Genomic DNA, 25,640 nt, shown 5'->3' on the forward strand with positions numbered 1-25,640 from the left:
CACTGCTTACGTTGCAGGATTCTCTGTGATCACGTGATTTACATTCAGATGCTCCCCTGTTGTGGTCTTCTGGCAAGCCAAGTCAGCGAGGGACTAGATCCATTTCACTCATGTACCCACTGCAGGGATTCCCCCAACAAATGTGGCAAGAAAAGTCCAGAAATGGGGCAAAACTCACTGAACCAATTTCTCACTTAGCCACATAACATGTTGGGCACAATTGTGGTCATAAGTTGAGGTCTGATCCCTGCGGTTGGATGCAAAGACATTGCCTGGATTTTGTAGCAGCTATGAAAAGTGAGAAATGAGTAAGTGAATTTTGTTGACTTTCTATGGCTGGGATTTTCCTTCATGGTTGTTCTGATTAGCCTGCCACCTGCCATCTCCTTCCTGCATATCAAGAGATAGGCAGCATAATTTATATTTAGCACAGCAGAGCATCAGAGTGATATCCTGCCCATGTGGAAAATGGCCAATCAGCATAATTTAAATCAGGCCATGGAATCAGTTTGTAGCTGAAGGGAGATTTGATCCACTAACTTATCCAGTGGAGTTCAACTCTACATCACATGATGATGGAATTTATTCTGTTTTGGTGTAGTGTGTGACCCCAGCCTACTGTGGTTTACTTACCAAACAGTGGATTGTTTAAACCAGGACTTTATTAGTCCATCTATCGTCTTATGAAGAATGTATTTCCTTTGCTTTTCACCTCTTTGGTATTATTCATTTTGAAGTTATTTAGAATTTTACTTTGTCTTTTCCCTCCAAAGTCTCTGTGAGTTAACACCAAGAGTCTCCAAACTTGGCAACTTTAAGACTTGTGGACTTCAGCTCCCAGAGTTCCCCAGCCAGCCATTCAGCCAGACTTCAACTCCCAGAATTCCTCAGCCAAACTCAGAATTGCTCAATCATGGCTGGCTGAGGGATTCTGGAAGTTGAAGTCCATAAATCTCCCAGAATTCCCCAGCCAGCCATTCAGCCAGACTTCAACTCCCAGAATTCCTCAGCCAAACTCAGAATTGCCCAATCATGGCTGGCTGAGGAATTCTGGTAGCTGAAGTCCACAAGACTTAAGACTTGCCAAATTTGAAGACCCCTGAGTTATATAACTCCAATCATTTTCCAGAATCTAACCATTCAGTTCTCAGACTTTCTCTGCCATTTGCCTTTTAGGTTCTAGATTTCTTCTACCCAGAGAAAGAATTTATTACCTTCATCACAGTTGACCTTGTGGCGGAATATCTTGAATAATATCTTTGCCTCCATAGTTAATTGGGTGGGTAGAGATAGGCAAGTTTATTTTTCCATCTCTTGGAGTGCAGGGGATTATCCAGAAATGTAGCACATATTACATTTGCCACCTGCTTGTTGCCTGTAAACAATCTACTCTACGTTAACCTCACAGCCCTAATGGACTGTTTACAGTATTTTCTTTTATGAATCCTGCACCATGCATGCTTTAATTATTTTTTTAAAATCACATTTATTTCTATGTTGCAAACACATTACTTATACAGGTAATCCACAGCATACAACCAGAATTGAGCCCAAAAAGTCTGTTGCTAAATGAGACAGTTGTTGAGTGAGTTTTGCTCCATTTTACAACCTCTTTGGCGACAGTTGTTAAGGGAATCACTGCAGTGGTTAGTAACACAATTGTTAAATAAACCTGGTTGACTTTTGCTTGTCAGAAGGTTGCAAAAAGGGATCACGTGACCCTAAGGCATAGCAACTGTCATAAGTACGAGCCAGTTGTCTAGATTTTGATCACGTGACTATGGGAATGCTGCAAGGTGTCAACTAAAAAGATACTCCTTTGGTCTTTTTAGCTGCCAGAAAAAGGGAGTGGGGGGGAAAACAAGGCATTCTTGAAATGCCTAGATAATCACCTCGGCAGCCCAAAGTTGTCGGAGCGTAAGAATGTTATTGGAGAGCATGTTGGATGACTCTTGGAGACAGATGTGTCCCATTGGAGAAGTCACATCCAGGGGGTGGGGGAAAGACCATGGTCAAGGGGGAAATGTATGATGTAATTTAGTAACGGCTGCACCCAGTCATGCGCCAACATGGCAACTTCTAATAAACCAATTTACTTTTCTCTGAGATGCGGCTAGAGATTTTTGATTTGAATGAGGGTGGATTTGTTGGAGCCTTGACCCAAGGGTCATAAGTGTGAAAAACAGTTTTAAATCACTTTTTTTCAGTGCTGTTGTGTATATATCTATATCTATATCTATATCTATATCTATATCTATATCTATATCTATATCTATATCTATATCTATATCTATATGTTTTCTTAAGTTTTCGCTCAGCTTTGTTCGAGTATTTTCCCACGTCATTATAGTTGTGCTTTTAAAGTTGTAGCAACGTTTTGGCAGAATCTCATCTGCCATCATCAGGCTTCTGTATTGTACACAGACGAACACAATACAGAAGCCTGATGATGGCAGATGAGATTCTGCCGAAACGTTGCTACAACTTTAAAAGCACAACTACAATGACGTGGGAAAATACCCAAACAACACGCATCATCACAAAATCTCCAGAACCATAAAGCCTACAAAGTTGAAATTTGACACGTATGTTTCTCTTGGCTTCTAGGTGCTTGCTAAGTAAGGATTTTTTGAAATGACCATCAGAGCCTTAGTATTTCCTATATTATTATTAACACGCTCTGATGCTAAGGAGTTCTACTCCCCCACCCCACCTGAAAAGAAATCTGTTCCAAATGCAAAACACAAGCAGAGGAGTTTCAGTTTTAGTTTCACGGCACCAAGCAGCTTTAGTACAAAACAGTTGAGCTTAGCCATGCCTAGGCTCCTTGCTGTCTCCTTGCTCACACAGCAAATACTGTTTCACTTTCTAAACAGCTCTCAACTCTCTCACACACTGACAGGACGCTAGCCAGATAAATACCAATGGATGCTGGTAGGCAGAGGCAGAATTCCCCCCGCCCTTATTTTCCTCCCCAAAAATTTAAGCCCGATCACATAGTTTCGTAGCGAAGCACGGGTATCCTGCTAGTAATCACTAAATGAAGAGTTGTGAGGACTGCCTGTATGCATATATTAGTAGCATTGTAAGATCTTTCTGTGTATGCAAGAAGCCAGCCGCTCTCTAACACCCCTGAGTCTTGGCCCTTCTTAATCTGATATCATCAACCACCAAGGTCACAGGCAATTATTTTTCCAGTATTGTGACATCAAATGCAGCAGAGTTGAAATCTTAATCCTGTAAGTTTGTTGTCTTTTTCTTTCTTACTGGAGAGGCTCCATTTTGTTTATATTTAGCAAATGACTTATAAATGTCCCTTTTAATGCCATCGACCTCTCAGGTCTGTGTACAAAATCAGGGAAATGACAATGAAGGTTATTCAATTCAGTTCCATTCAGTTCTGTTGACCTGACAGTTCACAATTCACCTGAATAGCTAATTAAAAAATTCTAGATAGGTTTACCTGAATGCATGCAATCCGAGCAGGTTTCATATTGGCTGTTTTAAAAATTTAAAAATTTTTAAATTCCAGCTTTCTTGAGCAGTGGCTGCACTCACACAGTGCTCTGAATTACGTTAAGTTTTTTAAGCCTTTAAACATTGACTTGTTATCTAGGTTATTCTTTAATCTATTTGTATATTCCCTTTAATTATTAAGATACCAGCTGGTATAATAGCTTTTTCCATATTATCACTTTTAAATCTACTTCCAGATCAATATTAATCCTGTCTGACAAAAGCTTATTCCTCTTTTATACACAGCCAGAATAGAATAGCAGACACTCTTTAAAATTAACTTCTGGATCTATGGTTCACAAATATCTGTCAATATATCCAATGTTAAAGTATTTTGCTTCATTCTGTATCAGTAAATCAACTTTGGTTGGGATCTTTTAACTGGTCTACACCGGGGTTCTCCAAACTTGGCAACTTTAAGCTTGGGGGACTTCAGCTCCCAGAATTCCCCAGCCAGTTTACAGCTTACATCTTACAGCCAGCTTACAACCAGCATACAAAACAGCAAAGCTGCCTGAGGAATTCTGGGAGTTGAAGTCCGCCAGGCTTAAAGTTGCCCCCTGGTCTATACTGTAATTTCTTCTGGCTCCCTCTAGTATCCAAGTTTCAAAGTCCCATTCTATCATTTTTAAAAAAGAATTCAAATCAATAGCATTTTCCCATGAGAAGGATTCTTATGATTTTAATTTCAAAATCTTATTTCAAGTCCATGTGGACTCTTAAATTTATTTTACAGAATCCAGAATCAATATTTTTCTCTCCCATAAGCCACATTGCTCCTTTCTCCGTTCCTCCCTGCGGAGGAATGGAGAAGGGAGAAACATGAGTTGAGTGGCTTATGGGGGAGGAAACGGCCCCGATTCCCTTCATTAGCTGCAGCTGGGAACACAGTTTATAAAAAAGGGAAGCTGCGTGCAGCAAGCTGTTGGGAGCAAACGTGAATTTATCTTGTATTGTGGATGCTTATCTGTGCTCCTGGTGTCTTCCCAACTGTGTGAGTTTTAACGTGCTTTCAAGTCTGAAATTCCTTCTCCTGCCCTGTCAAGCTCATCAGTTCAGTTTGGTTTGTTTGGATTTTAAGTTACAGTTTGTGTGTACCTTGTTTTGGACTGAATTTTCTACAGTTAAAGGCTGTTCCTGGGAGAGTTTTTCTCCAGCCGAAGGTAACCTGGACATTGGGGGCAAAGTTGGAGATAATAAAGGGACTCTTATTGCTTATTGGACTGTGTTGCCTTTGTGCCATGCCCGGGGTCATCACAGCACCTTTGGGATAAACGTGTACAATTTTTCCCAGAATTGGTCCCATTTTTCGGCTTCTGCTTTGCTCCAGGAGATGCCCTATTCCCGTTCCCAGTTTAAGAAATGTGCAGTGGTTGGAAACGGAGGAATTTTGAAGAACAGCGGATGTGGCCAGGAGATCGATGGTGCCGATTTTGTCTTACGGTAATTGTCTAGCATGATCTCCTTTGCATTTTCTATCCTCAAAACTTCTACCCTCAAAACGACGTTATAGGGCATTGCACACCAGAACAACTAGACACAAGGACAGTTTTTCCCAGCATGCCATCACCCTGCTAAACAACTAATTCCCCCAACACTGTCAAACTATTTACTAAGGCTGTGTTGCTATTATTCTTCTCATCCTTCCTATTACCTATTACCTTTTCTACTTATGACAATAACCTTGTTGCTTGTATCTTTACATTTATATTGTTTTATTTAGTTTCCTAGTATGATTTGATTACTTATTTAGTATCCTATGACTATCACTAAGTGTTGTATCTTACAATACTTGATGAATGTATTTTTTATGCACACTGAGAGCTTATGCACCGAAGACAAATTGTGTGTCCAATCAGAGGTGGTATTCAGCAGGTTTTGACCAGTTCTGGAGAACTGGTAGTGGAAATTTTGAGTAGTTCGGAGAACTGGCAAATACCACCTCTGACTGGAGATTTTACAGTATCCTCCCCTGCCACGCCCACCAAGCCACGTCCAGAGAACCGGTAGTAAAAAATTTGAATCCCACCACTGTGTCCAATCACACTTGGCCAATAAAGTATTCTATTCCATTCCATTCTCTTTTTATATACAGTGATTGTGTTGCTATTGCTGCTAAATTGCTAATGAAGGTATAGATAACTTTTCAGTTTTTTTTTTCTCCACACTTCATTTACTAAGCTCCTATACAGAAGCAACTGGAAATGAATTCATAAGGACTAGGGCTCTTTAAGGGATGAAGCGGCTCAGTGGCTAAGATGCTGAGCTTGTCGATCAGAAAGGTTGGCTGTTCAGCAGTTCGAATCCCTAGCGCCACATAACGGAGTGAGCTCCCGTTCCTTGTCCCAGCTTCCGCCAACCTAGCAGTTCGAAAGCACGTAAAAAATGCAAGTAGAAAAATAGGGACCCCCTTGGTGGGAAGACAACAGCATTCCGTGCGCCTTAACAGCGTTTAGTCATGCCGGCCACATGACCACGGAGACGTCTTCGGACAGCGCTGGCCCTTCGGCTTTGTAACGGAGATGAGCACCGCCCCCTAGAGCCGGAAACGACTAGCACGTATGTGTGAGGGAAACCTTTACCTTTAAAGGCCTATGGCAATCAATTTTATTTTCAAAAGTCAGAGATGATAAGACAATAGCGTGAATTTACATGCTTATGTCAATGTTTTTGACTATTAAATTGTGGAAAATAATGGAAAACTTTATACCTGCAAATTGATTAACTCTTTAAAGGCAAAAGAACAGAAAAAACAACAGTAAATAGCAATAGTAGATGATCTCAACCCAACCATTAAAAAAAACCCCACAAATTTAAAGGTTTATTGCTTTTCTGCTTTTAGCCTCTTGATAAAGAATTCATAATTGGAAAAAAAAATTAAAGTGTGTACAATGACTTTCAATTATTTTTAGAAAAAATATCATTAGCTTTATGTCTCAAAAACAGCCTCAAGTTCTTCCAAGATTGTTAATGTAGAGATTTAAGACACAATTAAAGAAGAAAGGACAGGAAATCATTTCTGATTCTGCTAACTTAAGATAAAATTGATTCTTGGATCCATTTCAGGTCATTTTTGCTGGTGATGTTTGAAGCTGTGGCCTGAAGGCAAAATAATTTTTTTCCTTTATTTTCTCCAAAACACAGCCAAGTTACATAAGAGGGACATAACTTGTTTAGTTGAATTGATCCAATGGTTGACTATTGGCTCAGCATTATGAAGCCATGGATCACAGCAGGGTTGAGAAGCCGGGACAGAATGTTAATTTAATCCCCCTTCTCTCTGTTTCCCTCTCCTATCAAATCCATTTATTTTGTGTTCATTGGTTTTGTTCTACTGAGGTCAATGGCCTATAAACAAGAGTGGACAAGTGAACAAAAGTTCAAGGAATCCCATCCTAAAATAATTTGGGAGATTATATTTGAATTGATGAATTTACTGACTTGGTCAATACTGACCCTTATTAGTTTGACTATTTTCTAGTATGATTGGATTGCTTATTGTACCCTATGACTTTTATTAAGTGTTGTACGTTATGATTCTGGACTCTTGACGAATGTATCTTTTATTTTATGTACTCTGAGAGCATTTGCACCAAGACAAATTCCTTGTGTGTCCAATCACACCTGGCCAATAAAGAGTAAAGAATTCAATCATCATTTCATTTTCTTATTTTTTCTTATTTATTTGATTTGTCAATTGTTTACAAGATAATAAGTACAAGTATATACATAGTTGTGAATATATGAAATGGGTACATATAAGAAAAATAATAGAATAAGAGAAACAATAGGACAGGGACGGTAGGCACGTTGGTGCGCTTATGCACGCCCCCTACAGACCTCTTAGGAAAGGGGTGAGGTCAATAGTAGACAGTCTAAGGTTAAAGTTTTTGGGGTTTGGGGAAGAGACTACAGAGTCGGGTAGAGTATTCCAGACATTGACCACTCTATTGCTGAAGTCGTATTTCCTGCAATCAAGTTTGGTGCGGTTTACTTTGAGTTTGTATCTGTTGTGTGCTCTTGTGTTGTTATGGTTAAAGCTGAAGTATTCATTGACAGGTAGGACATTGCAATGTATGCTTAAGTCGGACCGAAGACGGCGTAATTCAAGGTTTTCTAGTTTTAGAATTTCGAGTCTGGTGGCATAAGGTATTCTACAACGAGTAGAAGAGTGGAGAACTCTTCTTGTGAAATACTTCTGGACTTTCTCAATTGTGCTAATATCACATACGTAATAAGGATTCCAGACTGATGAACTGTATTCGAGTATTGGTCTAGCAAATGTTTTGTATGCTCTGGTTAGTAGTGAGATATTACCAGAGAAAAAGCAACATAGGATTAGGTTAACAACTCTTAATGCCTTTTTGGCTATGTAGTTGCAGTGGGCTCTAGCACTTAGATCATTAGAGGTGAGTATTCCCAGGTCCTTTACAGAGCTTGGGTCATCAACAAGATCTTGACTATTCAGCTTGTATTTTATTTTCTGATTTTTTTTTACCAATATGTAAGACAGAGCATTTATTTGTTGAGATTTGAAGTTGCCATATGTTAGACCATTCAGATACATAGTCTAGGTCTTTTTGTAGGGTAGTAGTATTGTCTGTGGTATTGAACAGCTTTACATCATCAGCGAAGAGAACGCAATTGCTCTTGATATGATCACAAAGGTCGTTTATGTAGATTATGAAGAGAGTTGGTCCTAGAACACTGCCTTGGGGAACACCACTATTGACAGGTACTGGATTTGATAGGGCGTTCCCGATTTTGACCATTTGTTGTCTGTTTGACAGGAATGCTTCTATCCAGTTATTCAGTTGTCCAGAGATACCATAAGATTTTATTTTTAGGAGTAGTTTGTTGTGTACCACTGAATCAAAGGCTTTACAGAAGTCTATGTAGATTGCGTCTATTGCTTTGCCCTGGTCGAGTTGTGTAGTCCATATGTTTTTGCAGTGTAAGAGTTGCAGATTACAGGATAGTTTTTTTCTGAAACCAAATTGTTTATTGGAGAGTAGGTTGTTTGTCTCTAAATGGAGGATGATGGATTGGTTAATAATTGATTCCATGACTTTACAGGTGACGCAGCATAAGGAGATTGGTCTGTAATTTTCAACTAGGCTTGGGTCTCCCTTTTTGAAGATAGGGATGACTGTGGCTTGTAACTATAGGTTAGGCAAGGAGCTGGTCCTGAAAGATTTTTTTCAAAGATTATGCTTAGAGGTTTGGCTATGGCAGTGGATAGCTTTCTTAAGAAGTAGGCACATATTCCATCCGGTCCAATAGATAGAGATGGTTTTAGATTGCGTAGTGCTTTTTCAACGTTGTCTACTGTAAAATCGATATGTATTAGATCATTGTTGTTATCTGTGGTACGGCTAGGAAACATTGGGCATGATCCATTACTGTTTACAAACACTGAGCCGAAGAATGTGTTAAAGATGTTGGCTTTAATGGTGTCGTCGCTGCAGTCTTTACCATCAGGTCCTATCAAGGGAGGGATGGACCTTGAGTCTTTTAGTTTGTTGTTTACAAAATTGTAAAAAGCACAGGTGGAATTGGTGCTTAGAAGGTTTTCCTCTTGTTTAATGTGATAATTGGTGCATTCGGTCTTTATCTGGTGGCATAAATTTTTGTATCGGTTTTTGAAATTAGCAACGTGACCAGATTTGTTTTTCCGCCAGAGTGATCTCTTTTTGGATTGAAGTTTCCTTATTGATATGGGTAATCTGCTTTTTTTGTTTTGTTTTTGGAGTTGTTGTTGGAACATATAGTTTGATGACTCTTTTGACTTCAAGTAAAAAAAATGTTGTAATGGTCTTCAACAGTATTGCATCCAGTGAATAGAGATTGCCAATCGAGGGATGAGAGATCGTTATCTATAAGATCATAGTTGCCTTTTTTGAAGTTACAATTAGGGAAAACATCATTGTGGTGATTTTTGTGTGGACGTATGTTGAGGCAAAAGTCAATCATATTGTGGTCACTACTGGAAAAGGGTTCTTTGGTTTGTATTCCGTAAATTAAATTCAAACTATTGCAGAAGATGAGATCGAGGCAGTTGTTTAGTCTAGTGTTGTTGGTTACTAGTTGTTCAAGACCTAGATTTGTAATAGCATTGTAGAAGGTTGTGTGTATGATTTCAGTTGTACAATTATTTAGGGTCCAGTCGATATGAGGTAGATTGAAATCTCCAAGAAAGATAAAAGGGTATGGGCAGGATGTAGCCCATGTTAGTAGTGTATTTAGCTTGTTTACATGTTCGATGTCATAATCAGGTGCTCTGTAACATAGTAAGAATCGAATTGTGATATTTAAGGATAGTTCACAGATGATGGTTTCAGGAAGGGCAAGCTCCTGGGTAACTTGGATATTTTTTAGATGTAAGGATTTTTTATAGAATATAGCAACACCACCTCCTCGACGATTTTCACGATCTGATCGGTAAACATGATAGTCTCTTACTGTGGTAATGGAGTTGGGGAGAGATGCATTGAGCCATGTTTCACAGACAAATATAATATCGAAGTTAGCCATATTTAAGAGGATGAGAAATTCAGGTATTTTATTCACGAGGCTTCTTGCATTGAGTAGTTTGCATTTAAGTCCGGCAGCAGTTGGGATTGAGGTAGTTGGGGGCGTGCGTGCCTAGTCTTGGGTGATGGTGGGTGGTGGGTAGTTTTGGGTGATGGTGGGTGGTGGTAGGTGGTTGAGGTAGGGTGGTGGTTGAGGGTAAAAGTTGGGTATTGGGTTGCGTGTCTTACTTTTGATACAGTCAGCATGGTAGTCAATGTACAGGTCCTTCTCTCCATTGTCTAGACGGGTTTTGAGTTCGATGCGGAGTGACGGGAGCGGGCACGTTGCTGTATGGTTAAGTCAGGGCGGCAACGGAGTTTTTTGTGGTTGGTGTTGGTTTTGGCGAGTGAGTTTATAGTATAAATGAGTTTACGTTTGCTTGATTCATTTTTGCAAATGATCCTGCACAAGCGTGGGGCCACAGAGCCGTCTCTATTTTTGAGCTCTCGGTCAATGCGGGAAATGTCAAGTATTTCATCACCGGAGATGGTTGATGCTTGGTAATCTCTGATGATGTTTCGGACAGTTGTGATGTCATCATTGACAATGCTGTCTTCTAGTCCAAATAAGATGGCGTTTGGACGTTTCCGTTCACGCTCAACAGCTTCTCTGATGAGGATTGGGATATCAATATTTGTCTGGGTTGTGTTTATTTGTGGATTGGGTTTTGGATTGGATTGTGGTTGTTGGGTGGAGATGTGGTTTGTAGCTATTTGATGTTCAGGTTTTTGTGTTGTGTCTTTTTTTTCAAGGTTGGTTATTCTTTCTTTTACGGCGTCCAGGGATGCTAATATGGTGTTGAGGGATGTTTTAATGGTTTCGATGGTTGAGGATGTTTCAATGGTTTCAATGTTTGGGGATGTTTTGATGGTTTCGGCGGTATCATCTCTTTTAGACAGATCTAGTTTGGATATGCATAATTTGCAGAAATATGGAAACTCATTGGATGATTCTAGGTATCGAATCATTTGCTCAGGTAATCCCAAGCAGTCATGGTGAGTGTATTTTTTACACAGAGAACATTTGATGGAGTATTTATTATCCTTTAGATTTTTGCAGCATTTAAGGCATGTGCAGGAGTCTTGAAGTTCATTGGTGCAGGAGTCTTGTAGTTCATTGGTGGGGATTGTCTTCTCATTGAGTTGTGGTTTGAGGTAGGATTTTCTTTTTGGCATGGTAATATTGGTAAAATAGTACGTTGATTGAATTAATTAAATGAACAATTTAGGGTAATCTATATAGTCAATATTACATCAAACAATATCAAACAATCTATTGTAGTAATCTCTCAAATCAGATAATATTCCTAAGCAACAATCAGCCTGATTAATTAATTACTCTAATCACTAGTCAATTATTTACACTAATCATTACTCACACTGTTCATTTAAATCCACTAAATCAAAGATTTTACTATTCAATTAAATTACATGAATTTTGGTCTTTTAAACTAGTCAGTAATCATACTATTTGTACTAAACACTCTAATCACACTAATCAATTAAAAAACAATAAATCAATTAAACCATTAATAAAATATTTTATAGAAATTGATTATCTAATCGTTGATATAGGTGATGAGGTAGAAAAGTTGTAAGTTTTGAGGTGATGAGGTAGTATTAGGAGTCTTCTTTGTCTGCGGGGCTCGTCCTAGTTAAAATGGCGTACCCCCTCCACTCTTATTTAAGGGCTTTTAGATCGTGAGGAAGGGATTACCGTCCATGGAGCTCTTCAATTTCTTCAAGGGATGGAGAACGTGGCTACCGAATCGTCCTTTCTCTGGATTCACACGGGGACTTAGAACCAGAAGGAAACCTCTCCGGAGCGACCCCACAACAGGAGACCGAATTGGGAGAGAAAGTTGGAGCGCTCTCACCCAGCGATCCTCCCGGCCGGCGCTTCTTGGATTTTCTTCCTTCTCTCTCCAGTCCCCGGGAGCTCTCGGCGAGTTGCAGCGGCGGTCACAAGAGTTGGAGACGGCAGCTTAAGTGGGGGCCGGAGCGAAGCGGCAGCAGCGGCAGCGGCGTCTCCTCCGTCTTTTTTCTTCCCTCGCTGCCCGTCGTCTCCCTCAAGTTTTTCAGCAGATCGCTCGATCTCTTCATGCATTGAACTATACTTTGTATAGTATGTGTTCCATATATAACAGAATAACAGAGTTGGAAGAGATCTTGGAGCAGGGTTGGGATTCCACTGGTATAACAACCGGTTCAGTGATCACACGCTTTGAGGGATTTCCCATATGCTTCGGCCCAAATCCTTCTGTTTGATTTCAAGTGACATTTTTCCTTTGCTTCCTTAATTATTCAGTTCTTCTTTATCTACTTCCCACAGGGATCTTTTAGATCAGATTCCTGGCATTTGTCCATCCTTAGGTGTCTGTTAAGAGTTTGCAGCAGAAATTCAAGTCCAGAAAACACACAGATGACTGATTCAGCAGGATCACTAACTTCTTTATAAATATATTAACATGAGTAAAGTTTATAATACCATTCATAGATTCTTTCAACATAGCATAAGCAAAAACACAAGCAGCAGCTCAGAACAGAACACTTTCAGTTTAGATGGCAAGCAAGTTAGTTTCACTTTCAATTCTCAGCAAAGCATACAGAGCCAAACCACACCCAGGCTGTCAGCTCCCATTGGGTAGTCTGTTGCCATGCTTACTTTGTTAACCATGTCTCTGCCAGTTAATGAATATACTCTGACAGTGTCTACTTCATCTTTAGGCACAGCAGCTTCATCCTAGTCTCGCAGACGGTGGCAGTTGGGCTATTTTTCCATCCAATATTCTGAATCTTGTTTCTATCTTCTATGATACAGTATTGGCTGCATCTTCTAGTTCAGGATGGATAAACTCTGTATGTCATCATCCAAGCAACGCTAGATTCATCATACAAATAGACAATTCTTTGCAACTGTGACTAGCAACCAGCTAAACAACTGCCAAAAATAACCTCTTAAAGCCCAGATTTTATTCAATTTTTACATAAATATCATAGGGAATCCTGCCAACACTTCTATGTTAGAGGGGTATTCAACTCTGCACAGGTTGTACTGGTGTGCAAACACTACATTTACTTATATCCCGCCTTTATTATTTTAAAAATTGCTAAGATGGCGAACACATCCAACATAGTACTAGCACTTAGACTTATATATTGCTTTACAGTGTTTTACAGCCCTCTCTAAACAGTTTATAGAGTCAGTCTATTGCCCCCAATAATCTGGGTCCTCATTTTATCAACCTCGGAAGGCTGAGTCAACCTTGAGCCTGGTGGGATTTGAACTGCCAAATTGCAGGCAGCCAGCAGTCAGCAGAAGTAGCCTGCAGTACTGCACTTTAACCACTGCGCCACTGTGGTTCATCCCTTCCTCCTCCTATTTTTAACATCCCTTCCTCCTCCTATTTTCCCGATTACAACAACTCTATAAGGTGGGCTGGGTTGAGACAAAGTGACTGGCCCAAGATCACTCAGCTGACTTTTAAGACTAAAGTGGGACTAGAATTCACTGTCGCTTAATGATTGGCCCAAAGTCACCCAGCCTGTTTTCATGGCTAAGGCGGGACTTGAACTCAGAGTCCCTTGCTTTCTAGCATGGTTACTTGACAACTAGACCAAAGTGGCAAAATGCATTCTTCATCATAAAATGAAATAAAGAAGAAAACTCTGTACTGCATTGGAGATGAGTGATAAAGAAGGATTCCTAATTATATCTTGTACTTTGGTTTCTGCAAATCTTCCCTTGCCTTGATTACAAATTCAGCTTCCAGCTGTTCTTTGAGGATAAAAAAAAAAGCAGACTTGCAGAATGGGCTAGAAAGACAGTTCAAACCATGTGGTTGAAAGGGATGAGATACGGAAATTATAATCACGAAGAAGGAAAAAAATAATCTCAAATAATCTTGTGATCATTTTATCTGAAATACTACGGTACAATTTCCCAAGGCAATGTCAGTAATTAGAGGTATTTAACAATCTAAGGAAAATAGATACTGTAGATTTGGGATTTAACTGAAATTTATTTAGATATTTTGAGGGGGACCCTTGTAGGAGCAGCTTAGTTTCCATGTGGATCTTGCTCACAGGCTAAAAGCTAAAAATGCTCCCAATTAGACATTTCTTATATAATTGTGTGTCTCATTCAGGGTTTGGAAGAAGTCCACAGAGTGCCTGCTTTTTGGAAAACGTTCATTTTTTTCCTATTGCTCTTTTCTCTTTCTTTACTGGGAAAAAAAGAAGAAGAAAAAGTTAAAGAGAGAAAGATGGCACTGCCCTGCAGAATCAAACGAATGTATTAGTATAGGAAGAGTAGCAGAACCTGCAGGAGGAGTCAAAACAGGCACTAGCCTAGAATCCCTACATAGCCACAAGCGAACTAAATCCAACTCCCTTTGAATTTCATAGACACTTAGGAAAGATTAAAATTTTGAACATCTGGCTATTCCAGGCCTGAGGATAAGGTGGCTGTTGAACTTCCATTGTGTAAGTGTGTGTTTATGTCTTTTTTCTGATTATTCTTTTTTTCTTCTTCTATTTTGTTGTTCCTTTTTTATTTTCTTTTTTAAAAAATACTTTATTTAGTACAAAAGATTAAAATATACAAATATACAAGCATTAAAATGTAATAGTCATACAAATAGACATCAGTACAATTCATATTTCTCTCTAACACATTTGATAGTGATTTAAGTAACTCATAACAGGCATTGAACGGCAAATATTCCTCATCCCTTATAAACTAAATACTATCTATATTATATATTATCTAATTGTCTATGGTTATTATTGGATTATAACTCTGTTATTTTGTAAATAAGCCCTTTATAATGTTTATTCAATGAAAAAGAAATAAAACTAATATTTTACAAATTCCTATCAATTAGATATATATGTAATAATATGTTTCATACGTTCGTTTATTTTATACGTTCTTTTTCTTACGGTCTATCCAGTTGTACCATTTATCCCAAATCGAATAAAATTCAGAATCATCTTTTCCTTTTAGTTTTAGTGTGAGCCTTTCCATTTCGGCACATTCACAGATCTTCTGAATAATAATATGTATAGGTGGTAAAATGGGCATTTTCCAATATTGTGCCAGTGAGATTTGTGCCGCTGTTAGTATAAAATGATCAAGTACCTTACTTTGAGAGGATATTCCCGTTTAATTATCCCCAGAAGATACAATTCAGGTTTCCACTCCTATTTTGTTGTTCCATACAGTTTAAAATATAAGCTGCCCAGAATTGTCTATAGTTGGGCCACTTCTAAATTGAAATCTATATATATAAAAGCGAAATACCATTCACGCATCATCATAAAATCTCCAGAACCGTAAAAGCCTACAAACTTGAAATTTGGCACATATGTTCCTCTTGGCTTCTAGGTGGTCACTAAGAAAGGATTTTTCCAAATGACCATCAGAGCATTAGTATTTCCTATATTATTATTAACACCCTCTGATGCTAAGGAATTCTACTCCCCCTCCCCACCTGAAAAGAAATCTCTTCCAAATGCAAAACACAAGCAGAGGAGGTTCAATTTTAGTTTCACAGCAGCAAGCAGCTTTAGTACAGAACAGCTGAGCTAAGCCACGCCCAGGCTCCTTGCTGTCTCCTCCTTGCTCACATAGCAAATACTGTTTCAGTTTCCAAACAGCCCACAATGGTGTCACACACTGGCAGGACGCTAGCCAGATGAATACCGATGGATGCTGGTAGGCAGAGGCAGAATTCCCCCCCCTTATTTTCCTCCCCCAAAACTAAGCCCGACCACATAGTTCCAGAGCGAAGCACACTGGGGTATCCAGCTAGTCAAGATTCCAGCTTCAAACATGACAGATTTAAGACTTGTGGACTTCAACTCCCAGAATTCCTCCTCCAGTCATGCTAGCTCAGGAATTCTGGGGGTTGAAGTCCACAAGTCTTAAACTTGCCAAGTTTGAAGACCCTTTGCTCTAAACCCAAAGGCTGCGGAGTCCCCAGCTGGCTTGCGGTAGAGCTCGGTTGGCTGTTTTTGGCACTGTGTAAAATGACGTTTGTGTTGGATGGGGGAGGGGAGGAGAAGGTTACAATTAAAAATAATAATAATCCTGCAATCTTTTCCGGTGCTCCTTTTTCTCCTACAGATGCAATTTGCCTCCCATATCGAGGAAATACGTGGCAGATGTTGGTGTAAAGACTAACGTCGTGACAGTCAATCCCAGCATAATCATGGAAAGGTCAGTCGTTTCCCAGCCTCTTTTTCCCTCCTGAGCCTCTGGGAAATTCACCTGCGTGAGCAAGAAGGAGCCGTGTCTTCCGATTTGCTCTGGCACTCGGTGGCTCTGGACGGTGTAATTTCATAGCAACTGGAAATGAGAGTCATCGGAGCCTCCTTGTCATCAGGGGAAATGCCTGCAATTGAAAGGAGGCATGTGGACTTCGGCCCTTGCTTTTCTTTCCTCTCTCCCTCATTCCCTCCCGCCCTCATTTTGCTTCTTTTCTTTATCTTCCTTTCCTTGGTTTTCCTCCCTCCCTCCCTCTTTCTTTTATTTTCCTTCCTACTTTCCTTCCTTCCTTTCCTTGGCTTTCCTTCCTTCCTTCTTCCCTCCCTTTCTCCCTCCCTCCCTCTTTCTTTTATTTTCCTTCCTAATTTCCTTCCTTCCTTTCCTTGGCTTTCCTTCCTTCTTTTCCTTGGCTTTCCTTCCTTTCTTCTTCTCCCTTTCTCCCTCCCTCTTTCTTTTATTTTCCTTCCTAATTTCCTTCCTTCCCTTGGCTTTCCTTCCTTCCTTCTTCCCTCTTTCTCCCTCCCTCTTTCTTTTATTTTCCTTCCTATTTTCCTTCCTTCCTTTCCTTGGCTTTTCTTCCTTCCTTTCCTTGTCTTCCTTCCTTCCTTCTTCCCTCTTTCTCCCTCCCTCTTTCTTTTATTTTCCTTCCTAATTTCCTTCCTTCCCTTGGCTTTCCTTCCTCCCTCCCTCCCTCCCTCTTTCTCCCTCCCTCTTTCTTGTATTTTCCTTCCTATTTTCCTTCCTATTTTCCTTCCTTCCTTTCCTTGGCTTTCCTTCCTTCCTTCCTTCCTTCCTTCCTTCCTTCCTTCCTTCCTTCCTTCCTTCCTTCCTTCCTTCCTTCCTTCCTTCCTTCCTTCCTTCCTTCCTTCCTTCTTCCCTCCCTTTCTCCCTCCCTCTTTCTTTTATTTTCCTTCCTAATTTGCTTCCTTCCCTTGGCTTTCCTTCCTTCCTTCCTTCCTTCCTTCCTTCCTTCCTTACTTACTTCCTTCCTTCCTTACTTCCTTCCTTCCTCCCTCCCTCCCTCCCTCCCTCCCTTCCTTCTTCCCTCTTTCTCACTCCCTCTTTCTTGTATTTTCCTTCCTATTTTCCTTCCTTCCTTTCCTTGGCCTTCCTTCCTTCCTTCCTTCTTCCCCTCCCTTTCTCCCTCCTTCTTTCTTTTATTTTCCTTCCTAGTTTTCTTCCTTCCTTGGCTTCCTTCCTTCCTTCCTTCCGTCTTCCCTCCCTTTCTCCCTCCCTCTTTCTTTTATTTTCCTTCCTAATTTCCTTCCCTTGGCTTTCCTTCCTTCCTTCCTTCCTTCCTTCCTTCCCTTCCTTCCTTCCTTCCTTCCTTCCTTCCTTTCTTCTTCCCTTCTTCTTTTCTCTCATGCTCTTTCTTTTATTTTCCTTCCTATTTTCCTTCCTTCCTTTCCTTTCCTTCCTTCCTTTCCTTTCCTTCCTTCCTTCCTTCCTTTCTTCATCCCTTCCTTTCTCTCTCCCTCTTTCTTTTTCTCCCTCCCTCCCTCCCTTCCATCCTCCTGCCTTAAGATGGCTTCATCTGTTCTGTTTTGCATCCTCCTCTACATTTTGAACTATAGGAGAACAGCAAGGAGATTTATTTAGCATTTATTCCTGATTTTATAGTGTCTGGAACTGAAAACTCGACTCAGAAGCCAACCCTTCAATCTCCAGAGGGCTCGGAGGGTTCCAGAGTTGGATCTTAAGAGGGAAAAAAAAGACCCTGCCATTTGACAAAAACCACAATTTCTGATTTTCATTCCTTTTTCCATACCTTAGAGACAGTTGACATTTCCCCGAGGAGTTTGTGTCTCACAGATTTCGAGGAGTCCACCCTAAAACTCTTAATTGTAACGTGCTTTTTTTTTAATCCGAGGAGAATTTTAAAGGTCATATTAGATTGCTCAGTACTTACTCTGTGTTTACTCTTCTTGTGCTCCCTCTTGCAAATTATACCAGGTTCCAGAGGCTGGAGAAATGGAGGAGGCCTTTTTACCAAGTCCTGAAAGCGTACGAAAATGCCTCCGTGTTGCTTCCCGCCTTCTACAACACCCACAACACCGACGTCTCCCTCAGGGTCAGGTACGTCCTGGATGACTTCCAATCCAGGAAGGCCGTCTACTTTTTCCACCCCAAATATCTCACGAACGTTTCCCGCTACTGGTTGACTCAAGGGGTGCGGGCAAAGCGCATCACCACGGGGCTGATACTTGTGACGGCCGCCTTGGAGCTGTGTGAAGAGGTGCACCTCTTCGGGTTTTGGGGTTTCCCCATGAACCCCTCAGGGATATTTATAACTCATCATTATTACGACAACGTCAAACCTCGGCCCGGATTTCATGCCATGCCTTCAGAGATGTTCAACTTTCTTCGTCTGCACAGCAGAGGGGTTTTAAGAGTCCACACGGAGGCCTGCAGCTACTCCTGATCCAATTCAACGGATGGATTGTTTCCTTTCCCTTTTTAAAGCGAAATATAGGTGTTTTGGGGGTCTTTTGCCACATTCTGAAGCAGAAAAGTAAATTAGCGGGCAGGATAAACCGTTGGGCCAGGCGTTCTGTGCAAATGAATTTTAATGCTTTCAAGAAAATTATGCAATAATATTTGAGCTTCTCTTTCTCGTCAGGTTTTGCTTTCCTTCAGAGTTGGTGGCCCGCCATCCTCTTTTCCCCCCCACCCCTCATCAGCCATGTTGGGCTGTTGTCTTTTGGGTGAAGCACATCTTCGTGTGGCAGGAATGAGCATCCTGCCTTGGAGCCTCCAGCAAGTAAAAGCACATTAGCCTAAAGATTTTACAGTAGAAACAGAGCACATCGCTTTAGGGATTCAGTATTTCATTTCTAGGATGGCATCAAAGCTGACAAGCAGGAAATTCCTTCAAAAGGGTTGTTTTGCAAAGCAGCTGTGAATTAGGACAGGATTCATGAGAGGCTTCAGCCTAATAAGCATGGTTTCTGTACTCCTTCCTTCCTTCCTTCCTTCCTTCCTTCCTTCCTTCCTTCCTTCCTTCCATCCTTCCTTCCTTCCTTCCTTCTTTCCTTCCCTCCCTCCCTCTTCCCTCCTTCCCTCCTTCCTTCCTTCATTTCTTCCTTCCTTCCCTCCTTCCTTCCTTCATTTCTTCCTTCCCTCCTTCCTTCCTTCATTTCTTCCTTCTCCTTCCTTCCTTCCTTCCCTCCTTCCCTCCTTCCTTCCTTCATTTCTTCCTTCCTTCCTTCCTTCCTTCCTTCCTTCCATCCATTCTAGTGTCCCCACAGATAACACTGTTGTGAAGAAGATGGCCAACGCTGTTTGAAAGGATATACATCTGTTCTCCTTCCTCCCACTGACTACCTTCTCAAACTGCCACATTTCTCTTAGCCATGTTCAGCTTAAAAGTAAAGGTAAAGGTTCCCCTCGCACATACATGCTAATCGTTTCTGGCTCTAGGGGGTGATGCTCACCTCCGTTACAAAGCTGAAGAGCCAGCGCTGACTGAAGACGTCTCCGTGGTCATGTGGGCCGGCATGACTAAACCCTGAAGGCGCACAGAACGATGTTAACTTCCCACCAAAGGGGTCCCTATTTTTCTATTTGCATTTTTACATGCTTTCAAACTGCTAGGTTGGCAGAAGCTGGGACAAGGAACGGGAGCTCACTCAATCAAGTCCAAAACGTGGTCAACAAAAACTGTAACTATCAGTCCAATCAAGGCAAGAGGAGGCAATTAGTCTGGCAGAGCAGGAGAAGGAATTCCAGACGTGAAGGAATTCAACACGGTTGGGAAAATGCCAGGAACACAGATAACCAAAGTCAACACAAGATAAACTCACATATGTTCCCAGCAGATGCCGCACTCAGCATGCATTTCTTTTAAACTTTCTTCCCAGGTGTGGCTAATGAAAGGAACCAGGGCCCCTTCCTCTCCCATAAGCCAGGCAACCCATGTTGCTCTCTTCTCCATTCTTCCCTGCATGCCCTAGGATGAAGAGGGGGTGGACCTGGGTCTTCCTCTGAACTCCCTCCCCCTTGTTCTACCTCTCCCCTGCTCTGCCCAGCCTGATTTTGCCCTCCCCCAGTTTCCTCCACAGCCAATAGAGCCACACTCCCTGTCAGCTGTTCGTCTTCCTCCTCAGATTCAGACTCCCAACAGGGGCACGTGAGGGGCAGGCAGGAGATTTGAACTCACTTGGGTTTGGGGTTGAGAGAGATATAGACCTGGAACAGGTCATAAGTCTGGAAAATCCCACCTGCCCAATTAACAATCAGCACTAAATTGCGCTCGGCAGGAGTTAATGGAATTCAAGAGAGATTGGATTTGGACCGCTTGTGGAAACATAAGGATTCCAGGCTGATTCCTCTCTTGACTCCACCTTCAGGCTCTGCCTGCCCTTCTCCTACCACTCTTTCCCTCTTGCATAAAACACTCAGAATGATAGTTCCCCCAGCTTCCTTACGCCGTCTCTGAACATCGTGCAAAAGTCCTTCAGGAATCAAAACTATGGACTACGTAAACTTTTGCTCTAATTCAGCGGGATAGTTGTCCTTCCCTTCATCCATTTGGACTTTCCAGAGGACAGTAGGAGGTCGAAAAACAAAGCACAGCATGTGTTATGATTCAGCCCAGTTTAATCAGAGCACAAGCATGCAAATGCGAGTAGATCAATAGGTTCCACTTCGGTGGGAAGGTACCAGCATTCTCTGTGCCTTTGGAGTATGGCCATGTTGGCCACATGACCACAGATGTGTCTTTGGACAACACTGGCTCCCTTGACCAAGAAACGGAGATAAGCACCACTCCTCTAGAGTTGGATACGACTGGACAGGGAAATACTTATCTTTTAATCACTGCGCAGGACAGTCGCAAGGTATGCATGGCCCATCTTCTAAGGCAGAAGATGACAATTTTTTTTGGTGCAGGTGTATTTTTTTAGAGCCACCATGCACAAAATCTGCAGTGATGGGATCATACAACAGGATTATAATGTGATGGACAGTTGGAGAGGCAGACGTTAGGAAAAGGAGGTGGCTGATCTGGCCTATGGCATCTTTAATTTCTTTTTGAAAACGGATGGGAATTACCTGCTGAATTTTCCACGAGTTGCAATTGGACTTTAGCAATGTACGTCTCAGGGACCTCAAGGTTCACCTTTGCTTCAAGTGGGAATAGCCATTTATATGAAAATGAAAGTGTTGATTTCATTATTGTGGAAAAAAAACCATTTCGCCTAATTAAATGTGTCGTTCAGACATTGGACCATATTTCTGTCCTATGTCAGACGAAGGAAGCCGTATTTCTCAAAAGTCAAAATAGACAGAAATTCCCAATTTGAAAGTCTATGAACTAGTTGAAACTTTGGAAAACTCTGCAGAAATGTGACTTCCTTTGTAGGGCATCGACAGAATATTTGTCCGCTTTCAGAAGAAAAATGCTCAATAGGAGAACAATTAAAAATAAAAAAGTATATATATATATATATTTTTGTAGTTTTTATGCAGTAAAATTGAGCCATGTCGGGGATAGCAGTAGATGCACCGTAGTACATAGGTTTATACAGATATGTGCCAAAGTCCATAAGCATATGTGGAACAAGACTCTGTATGTGTTCTGTTAAATATTTTCATGGAACCAACATACAGGTAGTCCTCGACTTACGACCACCAGAATTTCCATTGCTAAGCAAGGCAGTTGTGGAGTGGTGCGGTGGCTTTGAGGTGGAGCTCTTGCCTCACAATCAGGAGACCGTGAGTTCGATCCTAGGTAGAGGCAGATATTTCTCTCTCTGGGCACACTGAGAATATATCTGCTGAAAACAAAACTCCGCACTGGCAACAGGAAAGATATCCGGCCATTAAAACACTCTGCTAGCTCCATTCAGTTGCCCAAACTCCACCCTGCAAGGTGGAGAAATGATGATGAGGCCAGGCAGTTCTTAAGTTCCTGTGAAATTTTATGACCTTTTTTGCCATTGGTTGTTAAAGCGAATTACTTCCGTTGTTAAGAGAATCATACCGATTGTTAAGCAAATCCAGCTTCCCCAATCGACTTTGTTTGTCAGAAGCAGGCTGGGAAGGTCACAAAGGGTGATCACATAACTCCTGGACAATGCAACCGTCATAAATACTTACTGTACCAGTTGTCAATCCCCTAAAGTTTGATCACGTGATCATGGGACATTGCAATGGTTGTAAGTCGCTCCTTAAGTGCTGCTGTAATTTTGAACAGTGGCTAAATGAGTGGGTTACCTGCATGTACCTCTGAATACAATTCATTTCTTGAAAATGTTCAGGAACCTGTCTAAATCTGTCTAAAGCTGCTATGCAGATGTTAGCTAACAGAAGTCGGCTTACGGTCGAATAGAAAATCACCGCCTGGAAAAATAAATAAATAAATTGCACAGAATCTTAAAATAGAACGCGCTAATGCATCTGCAGCAACCATCTTCTGAAAAAGACCCACTGAAACAAAATTCCTCCCCTGGCCCCCTACAAAAGCAGATAAGGAATCAGAATAGAGCTGGAAGGAACCTTGGAGGTCTTCTAGTCCAACCCACTTTTCAAGCAGGAGACTAGCGGTGGATAACCTTTTTTGGGCTTCCGTGCCAAAAATTGCATGCGCGCCAGCGCGTACGTCCTCACATGCCAGTACCCAGAATGCAATGCGTGCGCCCCTCCCCACATTCCCTGCGCATGCGTGCACAATCCGCACCCCACCCCCTTACCTGCACTGCACCTCACAGCTGATTTTTTGGGCTGGTTTGAGGCTTTTTTCGGCCTGCCAGAGACTTGGAAAAAGCCTCTGCAAGGCTTTTCAGGCGAATTATAGGCCCGTTTCATCACTTCCGGCATTACCGGAAGTGACAAAATGGGCCTATAATTCATCCTGAAAAGACTTGCAGAGGCTTTTTCCAAGCCTCTGGCAGGCCGAAAAAGGCCTCAAACCAACCCCCCCCCCCAAAATCAGCTGTGAGACGTGTGAATGCGCAGTGAGGTCAGTTTGCGTGCAGCTCGTGTGCCAGCACAAACGGCTCTGCGTGCCACTTGTGCCACACGTGCCATCTACAGAACCGGTAGTAAAAAAAATTTAATCCCACCATTGTAGAACCTGTACGGGTTCAGATGATTGATTGGCCGAAGGGAAGTATGTCAGGCTTGGAAGCCATCTTTTACTTGGAAGTGCCTGGGAATTTGGGAGGGGGGATTTCATAGTGGGGTAGAAGATTAGACATAACAACATTCTTTCTCAGAGAGCCAAGGACATGAAAGTTGCCATGAAAGAGCAGTGCAGCAGTTTGGAACTGAAAGTGCATTCCATTCTTATCTTGCAAAGATTATTACTAAGCTACTGTAATTTCTGCCGTGCAAATCTCTAATTGGAGAACGTGATTGATGACTCTTGGCTATGGAAGTGTTTTGTTGGAGAACATGAACTATGATACACCCAGAGAGGGTGGGGGGAAAACCATAGTCAAGGGTGACAGTGAATACATGCCTCAGAATGGGCTTCATTACAGGTCATGCTGACATGTTAGCTCCTAATAAATCCTTCAAAGTTTTTAAAAGCTCTGCTCGAGTCTCATGATTTAATTCGGGCAACTGCCGGAATCCTGACAAATAGTAGGATAAGTCAAGGATCCATTGGAGAACTTTTCAAGGAGTGGATTGTGATTGGCAAAAGGCATGGAGTACAGGTAACCCTTGACTTACAACCACGATGGAGCCCAAAGTTCCGTTACTAACCAAGACCATTGTTAAATGAGTTTTGCCCCATTTTACGATCTTTCTCGCCACGCTTGTTAAGCGAATCACTGCAGTTGTTAAATCAGTAGCACTGTTGTAAGTGAATCTGGCTTCCCCTTGATTTTTCTTGTCAGAAGGTGGCCAAAGGGGATCACGCAACTACAACTGTCATAAATACGAGCCAGTTGCCCAGGCTTCAAATTTTGATCATGTGATCATGGGGTCGTCCGTGTGAAAAATGGTTATAAGTTACTTTTTGTTGCAACTTCCAACCGTCACTAAACAAGTAGGTTATCAGTCGAGGTCTATCTGTATATGTAGAGCTTGCTTAGAGATCACTGTTGAGACTGACAACTCAGCCATTAAGCAAAGTGGTCGCTAAGAGAAACACCACAATTTTACAATCTTACTTCACCTTTCTTTTGCTTTACAGACCTGGGAAGATTATAAATGTAAGGATTGGTTGCAAAGTTACTTTTTTTAATCCCCTGTGAATTATATACGGCAGTTGCTAAAAACAAGGACTATCTGTTTGAGTAGCATATTACCAATGATGGGTATAATCATCACCTGGTCAAGTGGAAAAAATATTATTTTGAAATGATGTATATTACTTTGCATCCTTTTCTATCTCTAATTAACTTCCCCCTTTAAAAAAAAAAAGACCATAGCTTTCCTTTGCTATTTTCCCAGGAGTTATTTGAAATTACTTTTAAAAATCCTCTTTTTCACCTCGGAATTGCTAATTAAAATTAAACCCATTTTTAAAAAATAACCATCTTGATTATTCTGACAAAGCTAAAGGTGTTAAACAACCAATGCAGCTTGCTTAAACATACTGAAATAGTCCATTTTCTGAGTTCAGACAATATAATAAATCACAAACTAAATGAACAATCCATGCTTGTGCCTGCCAGAAGTTACGCGACAGAAAACCGCCCCAAGTAAGGTTAAAACTTAAAGCCAGCCAAATTTGCCACGTTGTATGAATTTAACTACAAAATTTCTAATTAGAATCACAGAATATAAACATTGGAAATAATTTCATAGATCATCCAATCCTCTACCCAGATAGTCCTCATTCACAATTGGGACCAAAAATTTGGAAGTCCTCCAGGCTTAAAGTTGCCAAGGTTGGAGACCCCTGTTATAGAGAATCCAGGAAGGATGCAAGTAGATATCAGTAATATTAAACTTTATCAGGGGGTCTTTTCCTGTAGCATAAGGCCATTGTTTCAACATTTTCTAGAAAGCCATGAAGTTTCTTAAATGTTTATGGATTAGTGTTCTTTATTTGTTGTTAACTGCTGTTCACTGTGAAGTATAGCCATCCTGTCAAAGCGATTGTGTATGGTTGCAGAGGCAAGTTGATAAATATGGAATAAACATATTGCCTTTTTAATTTGAAAGAGCTGTCCCATTACAGGTAGTCTTCGACAGTGAATTTATAGCTAGGCGGGAAAAGTTGTTAAGTGAGTTTTGCCCCATTTTGCCACTGTCGTTAAGCGAATCACCGTGCTTGTTAAATTAGTGACACGGTTGTTAAGTGTTGTGGTTCGCCGGCAGCCGGT

General features: G+C 41.2%; 1 protein-coding gene across 4 annotated transcripts in view; it reads left to right on the forward strand.

The window, feature by feature from the left end:
- The window catches only part of ST8SIA5 (ST8 alpha-N-acetyl-neuraminide alpha-2,8-sialyltransferase 5), a 55,300-nt gene extending 36,329 nt beyond the window's left edge, over window positions 1-18,971 (forward strand). For all 4 annotated transcript variants that reach the window (XM_087958644.1, XM_087958645.1, XM_087958646.1 and 1 more), the window contains 3 exons: window positions 4,847-4,959; window positions 16,219-16,311; window positions 18,313-18,971. In XM_087958644.1, the coding sequence (XP_087814770.1) occupies window positions 4,847-4,959; window positions 16,219-16,311; window positions 18,313-18,781 (675 nt within the window). In that variant the 3' untranslated portion in view covers window positions 18,782-18,971. The remainder of the gene's footprint in view (window positions 1-4,846; window positions 4,960-16,218; window positions 16,312-18,312) is intronic.
- Window positions 18,972-25,640: the final 6,669 nt, after the last annotated feature.

This window comes from Notechis scutatus, chromosome 2 (assembly GCF_049901735.1).
Source record: "Notechis scutatus isolate UNSWTSFEM ecotype Mainland chromosome 2, rNotScu1.2, whole genome shotgun sequence".
Lineage (NCBI taxonomy): Eukaryota > Metazoa > Chordata > Lepidosauria > Squamata > Elapidae > Notechis > Notechis scutatus.